At 37.1% G+C, this 15,425-nt stretch overlaps 2 protein-coding genes across 4 annotated transcripts in view; one reads left to right on the top strand and one right to left on the bottom strand.

The window, feature by feature from the left end:
* Window positions 1–15,425, bottom strand: part of LOC136877723 (juvenile hormone esterase) — a 78,184-nt gene that overhangs the window by 5,626 nt on the left and 57,133 nt on the right. For both annotated transcript variants that reach the window (XM_067151932.2, XM_068228609.1), the window contains exon 6: window positions 9,019–9,169. In XM_067151932.2, the coding sequence (XP_067008033.2) occupies window positions 9,019–9,169 (151 nt within the window). The remainder of the gene's footprint in view (window positions 1–9,018; window positions 9,170–15,425) is intronic.
* Window positions 1–15,425, top strand: part of LOC137501521 (uncharacterized) — an 88,131-nt gene that overhangs the window by 66,223 nt on the left and 6,483 nt on the right. The window contains exons 1-2 of one of the 2 annotated variants that reach the window (XR_011018588.1): window positions 4,215–4,387; window positions 9,941–10,042. Coding sequence is in view for 1 of the 2 variants with exons in the window: in XM_068228610.1 (XP_068084711.1) it covers window positions 9,941–10,042 (102 nt within the window). In the remaining variant the exon portion in view is untranslated. Of the gene's footprint in view, window positions 1–4,214; window positions 4,388–9,940; window positions 10,043–15,425 lie in introns of those variants that run through there. The other variant, XM_068228610.1, reaches the window with a different exon arrangement.

Genomic DNA, 15,425 nt, shown 5'->3' with positions numbered 1-15,425 from the left:
TTTTGCAAAATACAGCACCATTATCACCTTCTGTTTGCACCTCAAGAAACTTTTGTCCATCATGTTGCATAACTGCAATCTGGTCAGCATGTATGACATGTATGTAGCCTTGCAGGAACTGGGTTTCTCATCACAAAATGAGATAGTTCTGAACCTGCAATTACTAATTTTACAAACAATTTTCAGTGTATGACATTTCGTGCAACACCTTGTATTTTTTTAAAAATAGTTTTTTCATTTTCCCCGTGAGGGCAGCGGGCCACCAGTCCAACAAAGGGACTCTTTGGCTGATTAAATGTACAATAATATGTTGGAAAATATTTTTTATATGAGTGTGTGCTAATAGCACACGTTTTACGAAAGTAAAAAAAAAAAAAAATCTTCTATGGAGAACACATTAGCAGAAATGAAAGTCTGTACGAAGCACTACAAACATAAGAACAGTAAATAGAATTGCATATAAGAGATTTCACAGAGAGTGGGCGGGGACAGGTGGAGGGGTCGGGAGGAAGTTGTAAGAAGGGGAACAAGGGTAGTGTTGCAATTGAAGATAAACACCTTGTATTATTTATTTAGCATAAGGTATTATGAACATTGCTTACATGCAGTGTAAGGAAAGAAGAACAAGATGAAGAAAGATATAAGATATTCAGCATTGGCCAGATTCTGCGCATCATATTCAGGGTATCAAATTTAACGCTGCCTCTGAGAAAATTATTCAGCCATAGTGGAGGTCTATTAACTCATTACTGAACAAGTTGGCCATGCAATTAGCATCACATAGTTTTGAGCTTGCATGTAGCTCAGGCAATAGGGCCTGCTGGCCTCTTGAACTCAATTTGAGATGTTTGATCCCGGTTCGATCCGGTGGTGTTTGAAGGGGCTCAAATATGTCAGCCTGGTGTTGGTAGATTTATCACCATATAAAAGAACTCGTGCAGGACAAAATTCTGGCACCTTGCCATCTTTGAAATTGTATAAGTACTTAATGGAACATAAAACAAATAATGTTGTTATTATTATTTTACTCATTTCTAGGTCTGCCGAGACTTGGACCCTAACAGAGAATACCACCAAAAAACTTTGATCCTTGAAATGTGGTGCTACTGACGCTTGTTCAGAATATCACGGGTTGACAGAATACGTAACATTGAAGTATTCCTATGCCTGAACAAAGAGCTAGAGGTCATACACAACATCAAAAGGAAGAAACTTGAGTTCCTTGGTCATGTCGTTTGAAATGATAAGTACAGACTCCTTGAGCTTATTTTACAAGGTAAGGAGAAGTAGGGGAAGAAGGAGAATATCTTGGCTATGGAATATACGAGAATAGTGTGGGCTCAGTACCCCCACTCTTTTCTGAGTTGCTGAGAGCAAGAACCAGATCTCCCTGATGACAGCCAACATCCAATGAGAAGAAGAAGAAGAAGAAGAAGAAGATCATATATCCAATAAGAAAGTTAATGTCTGTCAGACCATTCGCAGTCCTGGCAGGAGGTTGTCTAGAATTGAGCCTGTTTCAGTGCATGTGATATTCTCATGGACAATGATTACTGTTTTTGCATTTGTGACATTTTTTTTTTATAGTTTGCTTTACATCGCACCTACACCACAGATAGATATTACAACAACGATAATGTAGGAACATTTTCAGAGTGGAAAGGAAGTCGCTATGGGCTTAATTAAGCTACAGCCCCAGCCTTGTGTGAAAATGGGAAACGACAGAAAACCATCTTCAGGACTGACAAGAATGGGATTTGAACCCAAACTGTGCAGCCACTCATTTGGTGACATACTTTAAGTGATATATGTCCCCATAGTGAACAACCAAAGCCTAGAAGATAAAGGCTAACAGGCAATCCTTGTGATCTCCTGGCTTAATTACACTGCAATGAGAATTTCAGGTATCTAGGTACTATCATCATTGAACAACTTCATCCTGAAAAAGAAGTGAAACAAGGGATAACAACAGAAAGATATATATTTGAAAAACTGCAATCCTTTGTTTGCAAGGATGTTTAAAAAATAGATGGTCATGTCTGGCTATTCTATGATATGGTGTAGAAACTCTTACCATCAAGAGAGCTCATTGAACATATCTGAAACCATTTGAGATGTGGGCTAACCAGAGAATGTTGAAAATATTTACATATTTTACAAGCCAATGAACAGGGACTTAGAGGAACAAATGTCAGTCAGGAACTTGTTTGATTATTAAAAAAAGAACTGTAAAATCTCTTATGTTGGCCGCATCATTAGGAAGACTTTTATTTTGGAATTTGGGTTTCTTCCATTCGGTAGATGTGTTCAAACAAATGAAGTTGCAACTCTATTTTATCCTTAATGATCAGTTGAATAGAACATGTCAACATGCCTTTCTAATCTGCAAGTTTTGCCAATTGTCTAAAAGTGAGATGTAAAGAATTCTACATAAACATTGCATTTGAAAACACTCCAGCTTATGCACATCTGCAGCTAACAGTGTCCAGCTTTTGTAACTGTACAGAAGAATTGGAAGAACAGCATTATTGTAAGACCTCATATCAGTCTTCAGGCTAATGATTTTCCTTTCCCCTAAGCACGACTTTAAGCTGGTAAATGCTACCTCAGAATTGCCAGTTCAGGCAGTCAAATCTTGAGCCTGCAATCTTTGGGACTCAGATCAAGGTGGTTGTAGCTAACAGGAGAGCACACATCATTTTTATAATGGACAGGCATTTTTTGTCACCAGAGAAAAGCAGAGTTGTCTTTTTTCTAAGTGGTAATACAGTAATTCCTTTTATTGCAATTGGACTGCCATGTGAATGCTGAATTCTGTTAAATCAAAATTTTACAAAATCCCACTGAACCAGGGTTCACTTTTGGAATCTTCAATAGCCACTTTGCTAGGTCCTGGGCATCAGTTAGCGAATGCTCTAAATTTTCATGTCCTCATTGATAGAGTCCAGCCATCTTTTCTTGGGTTGTTGGCCATCAACGGCATGGTTGTAAGATCTATTGGTGACTGTTCCAGATGCTTCCCATAAGACATGGCCAAATCATCATATTCGCTTTTCACACATTTTATCTTGAATGGGAGTTGTAACAAATTGCTGCCTAAGAGTACTGCTTTGGATGTGGTCCTTGAGAGAGACATCCATTGTCCAGTGAACCATGTGCATTTCAATTGCCTGAAGTCAACTTTTGGTAGTTTTGCTCATGGGCCAGCATTCTGTGTTGCATGCTGCCACAGTTTGGTAGACCCTCGACTTCAGGTGGATTGGCATTCTACGGTCACACGGAGTACCTGTAACTTCCCTCTACTTTGACCACTGGCTCTGACTCGCGCTTCAATAAAGCTTTCGACACTGTTGACAGACACATACTTATATCCAAATTAAGGAATTTAAATTTATCTGCAAGAGTACTGGATCAATTCCTACCTCACCAGCTGGTGGCAGTATGAACTTAACAATAACAATGGATATTCAAATTGGCATACGGTTGACATGGGCATACTACAAGGATGTGTACTGAGCTCCCTATTTTTCCTCTTCATATGTAAATGGCATAGGTCCAAATTAAAACATTATAAATACCACTTAAACACAGATGACTTACAGGTATACATAGTAAGCCCAGAAACCTACACTCAGAAACACTACACTTGATTAAAGACTTGATGACCATAGACATATGAGCCAAATTTCATGGGTTGAAATTGAATCCATCAGAATCACAGTCAATAATTATTGATTACACTTAATTAGGTCTATTTTGCAAACTCAAATGGCATTACCACAGTTGTCCATAAACGGCACTCTCATACAGCAACAGTATAGCCAAAATGTTAGGAATCTTGGTTTAAACCCGCCAGTGATCGCTATATGAGCAAAATGCTCAGTCATTGAAAATCATCTGCTCTTTTATACAGCATGTATTTTCAAACCTGAGCCCTGATGTACCTTTGTACAGCAGTTTTGAGAGAAGGACGGATGCATTGAAAGGTACATCTGTGATGTTGAGAAGGGACAGGGAGGGAGGAATTATCAGCGACCGTCAACAGTGAGCACTGCATCACGCACAATCTGTCGCATTGGTGCTAATTTCTGCGTGTGTTATAGTTTCACTATTGTTGTATGTTGTTTCATAATTGAAACAGTTCTTAGCAACTTATAGTATTAATGTGTTGTGGAATTAGTGCTCGATGAACGCTTCAAGTTGTGACATTTTAACTTTGTTTGATGAAATTCCTAGTGATCAACTTCAGGGAGAAAGCAGTGACTTGGACTGTGAAAGTGAACACACTGAACACAACATGGATACTGAACAGTCCAAGACAGAAGAATGGGGTAATGGAACTGTACCTGGAGAGCAATCTGTAGCTGGCGAGCAACCTATGTTGGAGGTAAATGAGAATTTTCTGTTTAGTGACAATGTTTATATAGGGGAAGGTGACAAAGTGGGGCAGACACCCACCAAGAAGAAATCCATGCTCATGTACTTGTGCTGCAAATATAGTGACTCATCCTCCTTGTGTAAATGGCATTGTAAAAGATGCTCAAACTATTTTAGAAAGCTGAGAATTGTTTTTTCCAGATACAGTTATAAATGAACTCACTACTTGCACAAATAAATGTATAAAGAAAATGAGGGTCAGTTATTCACATCCATGTGATTGTATGGATACAACTGTAGAAGAAATATATGCCCTTCTAGGATTGCTCTATATGTCAGGATTCAAAAGGACTCAGCATTTAAATTTACAAGAGTTACGGTGTGATGCTGGAACAACCCCATATTCTTTCCAGGCAACGATGACCATGAGACGGTTCTATTTACTCCTTAGAGCTCTTAGATTTGACAGTTTAGATATACGTGAATACAGAATACTGACTGACAATTTGGAACCAATAGGATGCGTTTCTGAAGAGTTCGTGGCTAAATGCAACATCCATTACTAGATAGGGGAATACACAAACAATCGACGAAATGCTGCAACCTTTTCGAGGTCGTTGCAAATTTAGGCAGTGTATGGCCAAGAAACCTGCCAAGTATGGCATAAAAATCTATGCATTAGTAGATTCCAGAGTGTTTTATACAAGTAACATGGAGATCTATGCAGGTAAACAACCCAAAGGGCCTTTCCAAATTGACAACTAACCAAGCAGCGTGGTGAAACAACTCGTAACACCAATTGTCAACACTGGTCACAATGTGACAATGGATAATTATTTTACATCTATTGAGCTGGCAGAAGACCTTCTGAAGAACCAGAGACTAACTATATTAGGAACTCTAAGAAAAAATAAGCCTCAGATCCCTCTTGAGTTGTTACATGTGAGAGACAGACCCCCATCCAGTGAGAGACAAACCCCCATCCAGCAGTATGTTTGTCTATGGCAAAAAATGCCTTCTGATATCTTAAATGCCAAAACCAAGGAGAATCATCCTAATCCTGTCTACTATGCACAACACCAACACTAACAATGAAGAACCAGGTGATGCCAACAAACCTGAAGTCATAACATTTTATAACTTGACAAAAGGGGGTGTTGATGTAGTAGATGAGATGAAGGCTACACATTCAGTGTCACGAATCAGTAACAGATGGCCACTAACAGTATTCTTCACACTAATGAGCGTAGGATCCATAAACAGCTACATCATTTTCAAACCGAATACAGGAACTCTACTGGATCGTCGTGCCTATCTGAAGAACTTAGCAATGGAACTTGTGAAAACCCATCTATTTACAAGGGCTTCTATTCCAAATTTGTCACTAACACTTGTTCGGCTGATCAAGCACATTGCAGGCATGACTGAGGAGGAAAGTATGCCACTTCCTGTGGAAGGAATGTGAGGTTTGTGCCCAAGAAAGAAAAATTGGCAGACAAAGAGAACTTGTTCCAAGTGCCGGCTGCCAATCTGCAATGAACATACAAGTTTCACATGTGTACGATGCGCAGGACCAGCAGAGGAAAATTATAATGAAAGTTGTAAGTGAAGCAATAGTAAGTGATGACTTAATTTAACCTATTACTCTCAGACAGTTCTAAGTTAAGAAGTAAATAACGAGAACATGTCGCAAATTACCATATGTATAAAAACCTTATTTGTAATTTTTAATATCTTTTATAACCATTTGAGATTTATTCTTATGTTCATTTCATGTGTTAATGCATTTTCGCTTGAAATTGGTTGGTATTTATTATGTAAAGACAGCATATCATACCATGAGCAATTTGCTCAACGCGTGACCACTCACGTTACTTCCATCCTAGCGACTACTGGCAGGTTAATATTTGATGAAAATCTGTCCTGGTCTGCAGAAAAATATATGGAATGCTACATCCTCTCAGTAAATTCAATTTCCATTTTAAACTAAAGCAGATTCTTGATTAATCATTTGCATTATCTCACTCTGATTATAACAAATAGCTAAAAATAATCCAGGAGTAGAATTGGGAGGGAAATTATAGTGAATTCAGAATGTTCATATGATGTTTTCCTGTGGTCTTCATTACACTAACCATATCACTCCATCATATAAGTGACTCGGTGGCCCAGTGGCTTCACTTGCAGGAGAACCACACATTCCATACTCTTTGCTTTTTGCATTAAATTCTTTAAATTTCTCAACCTGCCTTTCTCAGTGATCACATCAAACTCCTTTCCACAGACCATAACAAAAATACCCTGTCCTGCACCACCATGGATGCACATTTCTGTATTTCTGTATACAGAATGACACTCCACACTATATCATTCACCATTACTACAGCTCAATGATAGAATCTCTTTCCAGTGGAAGTCAGAAACATGTCTAGCAACACATCTTTTAAATACAGTATGCCTGTGTTGAAATTCTAGGAAAACATAAATGAATCATCTAGTTGTGACCTCAAAACTCCTCTGTCTAGTTCATCTTCATTATTATTTTCCTCTTCTTTTCATGGATCATTTTCTTCTTCTTGCTACTCCTTTTCTTCACCTCTACACTGAAAGCAAAATTTCAGTGTCTTCTTGATATTTGTATCTTTTTGACATATTCTTTCAATTAGTAAATCTAATAGGCCTACTCTTAGATTAAGTCATTTTAAACTGAGCAAGTGGCTGTGTGGTTTGGGTCATGTAGCTATCAGCTTACATTCGGGAGATAGTGGGTTCGAACCCCACTGTCAGCAAACATGAAGATGGTTTCCTGTAGTTTTTCATTTTCACACTGGGCAAACACTGGAGCTGTACCTTAATTAAGGCCACGGTTGCTTCCTTCCCACTCGTAGCCCTATCCTATTCCATCATCTCCATAAGAAATATCTGTGTCGGTGCGATATAAAGCAGATTGTAAAATTAAAAAAGTAAAAATTTGAAATTATAAATAAATAAATAAATAAATAAATAAATAAATAAATAAATAAATAAATAAATAAATTGATGAAATAAATATCAATCAATCAATCAATCAATCAATCTTATACAAGCAGCACTTATTTTGAAGTTCTCTAAACATAATCTTCAATAGGAGGCTACCAGAGGCCATCAAATGAACGAATGCAAATTAGTTCTTCCGGAGAAAACTGCTCCATTTCCAGCACTAGCACAATGCTTTGCACTCTGACTAGTGTGTACAACCACACATTTATGTGCCAATGCCTCTTGGGGGCAAATGTTCTACACTTACGTAACATGCAGGTGGAGTGGAACGTGCAACTGCACAGCTAGTTGACAGGATCTGTTAACTTGGCCAAATTTAATATTCACAAAGTATGTGTTCAGAGGAATTCACGGCAATATTCCAGTCTTGAATAGATGTCACTTTAGTCCACAGCAAATAAGTGACTATATCAGCTATTCAATAAAGCTTTCCTTTTGCTCTTATCTATACATATATTTACTCACCTTTGTTTGTTGGGGGCTCTACTACCAAACCCCCAGTTGCTCTGTGTTAGAAGTGGCCATTTGGAAAATTACTGTGGCAAAATGGTACGTCATACTGTGAAATGGATTGCACCACCAGCCAGCCATTTTAGTGGGCTATATATCTGGTCCTATTACATTTTCTTATATAATGGCAATTTTTAGTATAGATAGAGGTAAACGTTTCGATCTGAGGCAAATTTCGTACGTTTTTCACAGGATCACAAATTATTTTCCTCTCCTAATGGACAGTTACAGTCTTGAAACTTGTGAGGCTTACTGTGGATGAAACGATCTACACTTTGGTTCTTTGACATTTTTTCATATCTGCATCCAGTACACTTTAGACTGGTTTAGAAACCTAGATTAGGCTGAAATTTGAGAACAGTTTCCACATATTTCTTTCATTTTTCCATACTTGCATGGCAGCTAGAATCATGGGTGATAACCCAAAGAGCCTGCCATATGTCTTGATTCTATCAGTCTTATAAGTGTGCCAAACAGTAGAATTAATTATGCAAAATGTTCAAAATTGATGTAAAATTAGAAAATACAACTCCATCTTAGGCATGAGGGATCGACACGACTAAAAGACATAGGATCAATGTTGTAGATCTCTTCATGATGGGCACCGTTTTGCTAAATGACTTACCGTTTAGCCACAAAATACTTTGAAACGATGGCCTGCGCCGTCATGAAAAATTGCCTCAACATTTCAATATTTTTTGGAGGTAAAAGGTTAAACATTGTAACTTTTTGGAATTCCTCCAATGGTTGCAGGCCAAGAGCTATAATTTTGCTTTCAATTTTCTAGTGCACATAGAAGTTCGTGTCAGCCATTTTGTTTCTTGAGAGGGGACGGGGGTAAAACTTAAAAATTTGAACTTTTTGGAATTCTTTCTTTGGTTAAAGCCTAATAGCTGTCAGTTTGCCAAATTTCAAGTTTCTAGCTCATCTGAAAGTGAGTAAACATTAAATGTCACTGAGTCAGGCAGTTAGGCTTTTGGCTTTATTTAATAGAGATGAGCTTTTGCTACTTACATCTACCCATTATGAAAACAAACAAACAAACAAACATGGATGGTATTAATTAAATCCATTGTCAAATCAGTTACCCACCTCGATATAGTGGACTACCTATGATTGGTTTGGTGATAGCAAAGGCTCCTTCGAAAGCAAATTCATAAAGATATATAGGCTGGTCACTTGTTGCGGCATGTAATTGTACTGCCTGATGAACTCCAATCAAAAAGAGTCTGTCTGTAGCCAACTGTGAACACACTTACATATTACTTGTTAGGTATTCAAACAAACAAACAAACAAACAAACAAACAAACAAACAAACAAACAAACAAACAAACAAACAAACAAACAAACAAGATAAGGTAAAGAAAATAAAACTGAAATACCAGGTTATATATAGACTTTCTAAAAGAGAAACTGAAGAGACACTTTCTCATAAAAATCAGCATCAAAATTAGTATTACTGATCTTGTCATATTTCTTGACATACTCTTTAATACAGATTTACCCAATTCACATTATGTCAATAAAATTGCATAGTTCTTTATATTGTTAAGATTGAAAAAAAAACATCGATCAAGGCTCTTGGGAAGTGATAGTAATTCACTGCAATCTGTTCAATCAGCGTGCAGCACAGGCCACCCATGTTGGGAAATGTTACAGCAGTTACAGAACAACAATGTATATTATGCACATATTATATACAATATATCATATGAATAAACTGTTAAAGAGTCCAACAAATTTATCCAGTAGCCTTTAATAACGCAGTTGAAATAACATTAGTTTTCCTTTATACACAATGCAAACATTACCATGTACAAGTATAAAGGATGAGTTCTCCACCTAATCAATACCTTATTTTATAAAGTGTCAATATTATTTACATAAGAATACATCCTTCATACTTGTACTTGAACTATCAATACGGACCATGAAACTAATAGAGTATATAACATTACCATGTGTGAACCATCATTCTGAGGTTTTTGTCAAGACTTCTTTCTCTTCAAACAGATGTTCTGGATCAGCTAATTTCTCTGTTTGGTGGACTAGTGCTCAGGACACTTTTCAGTTGCTGTGCAGATGGTGTGATAATGTGATAAACTTGCCACAAAGGTAAGATTTTTGTTATTTTCATTATGCCATAGTGTACCAAAAGGTTTGGTACACCAAGATAAAAACTGTTCACTTTCTCTTGACCTTTCCTTGACCTTTCTCTTAAATTAGCCCTATTTAAGTATAGTTTAAAATTAGCAGTTACAAAACTTATTCTTTAAAATGAAAACCCCTGCAAAATAGCTGGTTAAGAGAAACTTTAAAGATATTCTTTAACAAAAGAAGCTAGCTTGGATTGTCCATTTAATTAATACTTGTAAAATCTGATGCTTCAGACCATCCTAGATGGGGAATGGCTGCACTACTTTAATATGGTTGCAAAACTTAACAAATACAGGAAGATACTCATAGTTCTTAAGAAACAAATGTGAACAAATCTTAACCATAACTCAATAAATATTCTTACCTTTCTTCATGTGCCATGTCCTCACAGAACATTGGTGATCGGTACAGTAGCATGATCTGCTGTTTGTTGATAGCTATTCCGAATAGAGTAAGGTACGTCGCCCCAAATCACTGGCTCAAGTTGCCAAGCCATAATGATCTACTTTGTCCCGGACCACGTTTACCATTAATTTCCCATTTGATGGTAGTGAGAATTTCTGGTTCTTTGTTCATATGGTGCAAAACTTCTATATTTGTCATTTTAGCTGTCCAAGGTATCTTCAGCATCCTTTGGTATGTCTACATTTCCAATGCTTGCAATATCCTGCATGTGGTCTCAGTTAGTGTCCATGCTTCAGTGCCATATAGTAGGATGCTGAAAATATAGTACTGGAGTAGTCATGTCCGTAGTGTAATGGAAAGGTCACAGCTTGTCAAAAGTTTTCTAAGTTTCTGGAAAGAATTTCTGGCCTGCTCAATTCTGCAATGGATCTTAGGACCAACGTCCTGGTCATCATTAATGTGACATCCCAGGTATTTAAATCCTGCCACTCTCACAATCCGGTCTTTTTCTGCTTTGAGAATACCCTGAATACCATCATCTTTCCTACTTACAACCATCCATTTGGTCTGCTTTACATTCAGCCTCAAGCCCATGGCATTGCTGGCTTCAGTGACATTAAATAATTCCTGTAGATCCTGGAGATTTGTTGCACATAGGACAGTGGCAATGGCATACCTGAAGTTACCAGTATTCACGATGACTCCATTAACCTTTCATTAGTCGCTCACGGAGATTTCCTCCAGGCTGATTACATTTTGCATGGTACTGAACTTCCCAGCCAAACTGTGGGTCTCCCCATCCCTATACCTTTCTCTTTGTTAATTTCGACTCGTCCTGTCAGCATTTCGGTGTGATCGTGCATCCTGTGTTCGAGTGTAGGATCATTGTTGTGATGAGTGACATTGTCTGGACGTTTCCTCCGTGTGCGATTAAGTAAATTACCTTATATTTTAGCGCATAATTTTTTATTTTGGAGGTCGGTGGCCTTGTTGTTTTGTTCTTCTAAACTTATTTTAGAAAAACATTATTTTATATTTCATAGGATGTGATCGTCGTAATGTAATGGTGAGTCTCACGAATTTAATATCATAAGATCATTCGACATAGTTAAGTTCTACAGTATTCTGCTTTTAGATCAAACTAACTGTGTAAAAATAACCTGCAAGTACTTCAAAGGGTTTCTTTTAATTATACCGAAGAATACTGCAAACAAACATGCCAAAACAACACCTCAAAGGACGAAAATGACACCAATTTTTAACCCCGGAGGTTACCTCTGTGTGCGACTACTAACGTAATAATTTTCACGCGACTTAACCACAACTCTTTGAGTCTTTCTGCAAAGAACATCTAGAAAAATATTTTCTGAATAGATGTTGAAAAACGCTGGTGAAAGAATGCAGCCTTGGCAAACTCCTTTCATAATTAACACTTCTTCCAAGACACAGCCATCAACTCTTATGCCGTCACTCTTATTCCCCTAGAGATTATCAATAACACCCACCAAGCCCTAATTATTGAAGAATGTTCATAAGTTCATTATGGCGGACTGTATCGAAAGCTTTTACATAGTTTATGAAACAAGCAAAAACATCAGCATTGACATCCCAGCACTGTTGGATTAATACCTGCAGATTGAATAATGCTCCTCTAGCGCAAAAGCCATTTCTAAAGCTGAACTGTGAGGTTCCCAACATTCTCCTCACATTCATGACAAATTCTCAAATTTGAGAATTTAGATCCTTTAGGAATATTTTCAGAAAATGGCTAATCAAACTAATCATTCTATATTCATTGCAGAATTTTACATTTAATTTCTTAGGCAATGTTATGAAAGTTGATTTGAGCTAGCCACGATGAATGGTTCCACTTCAGTGAATACTGCTGAATAGATTAAATGATAATTAAGGGGATTTTTCTTTCTCAATCAGTTTCAGTATCTCAGCATACATCTCATCAGGGTCTGGAATCTTCCCATTCTTTGCTGTCTTTATGGCATACTCCACTTCTGCCCATGTGATATCCTTACCGTCATCTGCCTGAGCACCATAAGCCACATTTCTATAGTCCATGAAGAGATTTTGTACATATCCCTTTTATTCTTTCATTGTTTCAACCGTTGGAAAGAATTCCTTTGTGATTGTACCTTTTGAAGTTTCTTCCCATTTTCACTGCCATTCCTTAATAGACTCTCTCCTGAAGTTACTTTTAACTGTGTTGATGGATATTATTATTATTTATTTAGCAAATGACATACAAATACGTTATTACAAATGAACAAAAATAACCAATGAACCAATCTACAAACAAATATCTAGATCTTGTATGTACTCAATACATTTTGGGGTTGCCATCAAGAAGTCTTCATATCGCCCTCCATATGCTCTGATGCTGCATTCCTCCCTGATGTGTTTAATAGTTTGTATTGGTGCACCACAGTCGCATAGTGGCGAGGAGAGCATTCGCCATTTAAAAAGTGAATCCCCACATCTTCCGTGTCCCGTCCTGAGTCGATTGAGCATTGACCATACCTTGCAGGGTTGATCAAACCCTGGAGCTGTCTTATGGATAGTTTGTCATAACTGATTTCATTTAATTTTACTGCTTCTTTTGCTAGTTTATCAGCCTACTCATTGCCTGGTACACCTACATGTGCCTTAACCCATTTCAAATGCATGCTCCAATTATTTATTTTAACTGTTGCTATAGTTTTCCTTATGGTTTCTGTAATCCACTATCGAGTCAATTGTTATTCTACTGTTTGTGTGCAAAGTTTTGTAATTTACAGGATCTTTGTTCTTAAAAGACCTTTTATGGTCCATAAGCTTCAATATTTCTTCTGTCATCCAGGGCTTGTTTTTACTTTTTTTCCAATATCTTTTCATTTTACTTGACTTATATCATTAATATTAGATTTGATGTGATTCCTTCAGCAGTACATTCACACTGTTTTGAACTTCCTCAAGTTTTACATGTAGGGCTGTCTGAACTTCATCCTTAGTGCTCGATCTTGAAGATTTTGAATCTCAATCCAACTAAAACTACCCTTTAAATGGCATTTCTTCAGCCTGAGACTTACAGAAGCAAACAGTAGGTTATGGTCTTCTTGCATATCATCATCATCATCTTCATCATCATCATCATCAATGTCCCACTCTAGTCGCCCAGGTATGGTTAACAAGCCTCCTCCACTCCTTTCTGTCCTTCCACTTTTCCTGCTCCATTACTTCGCCACATCCAATCCAGCTTCTCTAATGTCCTTCCAAATCTGATCCATCCACCTTCTTCCCAGTTTTCCAACTGGTCTCTTTCCCTTAACTTCTCTTTCTAATTCCCTTCTTGCTACCCGTTCCTTTCCCATTCTTTTTACATGTCCGAACCATCTCAGTCTTGCTTTCTGTATGTTCTGTACTAATGGTTCTACATTTAGCTCTTCTCCCCAAATCACCACATCATCTGCAAATACCAAAGCATTCACTTCATCACTACTGATACTCTGTTTTACATGTTCTATGATTTCATCCATTGATATAATAAACAATAATAATGGTGACAGTGCACTTCCTTGCTTGAGACCTTTCTTTGTATAAAACGTTTCAGAGTCCAAATTTTCATTCCAAATGTCCAGTCTCCTTTTCTCCCTTTCCCCAAATCACCACATCTACCAAAGCTGCTCTGGTAATTGCGGGAATTGAGCCATTATTTCTAACTGGAATCTGTATAGCTGAATTGACCCTGTGTAAGTAAAGCAAGGTATCAATTCTACCACTTTTAAACACTGTTGTTGAGAGAATCATTTTATGCATTGTTCACATTTTCATGACTGTATCATCTATACAGACGTCTCGTGCATACTTCATACTGGTGGAATTCACAAAGTTGGATGTGCCTATGTAGTCTATCAGGATGGTGTTGAAATTTTTCAGCCCTGTGTAGGCTTTCAAATAGCTGCTCAGTTTTTCAGGCTTAACTCTGGGCCATAAAGAATGCAGTACTGTGGTGTAAAACTAACAACAAGAATGTGAAGATACTCAGTAATTCGCAAGCAGCTTTGAGCTCCATTGACAACAAATACAATATGAATCCAATAGCCGCTAGTACAAGAGCGGAAGCTGAAGAATGTCCTCACATCTGTATGTCTTGGATTCATGGTCATACAGGATTTGATGGAAATGAAAGAGCAGATACTTCAGTAAAATTAGTCGCCACATCAAACATCGGAATTACATATGATGAACCTCTAATGTGCTATGTTAAGCAACAAAGCAAGAAATATATTATACATCAATGGAACAATAGCTGGACTTCTAGTTTGAAAGGATCTATTACAAGAGAACTATTCTTCCCTGAAGTTACAGATCGACTTCAGAGTAAAGTATTCATGCCTAACTTTGTCCTCACGCAATTTCTATCGAGACATGGAAGATTTAAATCTTACCTTGAGCGATTTCAAATCCAAATTACAGATGGATATTTATGCTTTTGTGGTTCAGCTAAAACAGTGGATCATCTCCTTTTCTCCCGCCCCATGTTTGGAATGAAAAGACTTGTCATCGAGTACCACCTGAACAGTTGTGATCTTGTATTTTCTAAACAATTGTGTGATATTTTTAAGAAGCCTTGTTGTTATAAGCATTTCTTAACATTCATTTTGCACATTTTTAACAAACTGAACTCTTAATCTTTCGCTATAAAATATTTTCAGATTTTAAACAACAGCCCTAATGTACTCTTGTGAAATAGGGCTCCATGCTGTACTGGATTTTTAATAATAATAATAATAATAATAATAATAATAATAATAATAATAATAATAATAATAATAATAATACATTTTATCTTGTTAATTAATGATTTTGGTACATTCCTTTACCATAGGCATTCCAATACATGTTTTCTCTTAACTGTATCATAAACTTTTTCCAAATCCAAAAA

Source organism: Anabrus simplex, chromosome 7, assembly GCF_040414725.1.
Source record: "Anabrus simplex isolate iqAnaSimp1 chromosome 7, ASM4041472v1, whole genome shotgun sequence".
In the NCBI taxonomy this organism is placed as follows: domain Eukaryota; kingdom Metazoa; phylum Arthropoda; class Insecta; order Orthoptera; family Tettigoniidae; genus Anabrus; species Anabrus simplex.
The sequence above is the reverse complement of the archived record's forward strand: the minus strand, read 5'-3'. Positions and strand labels throughout refer to the sequence as shown.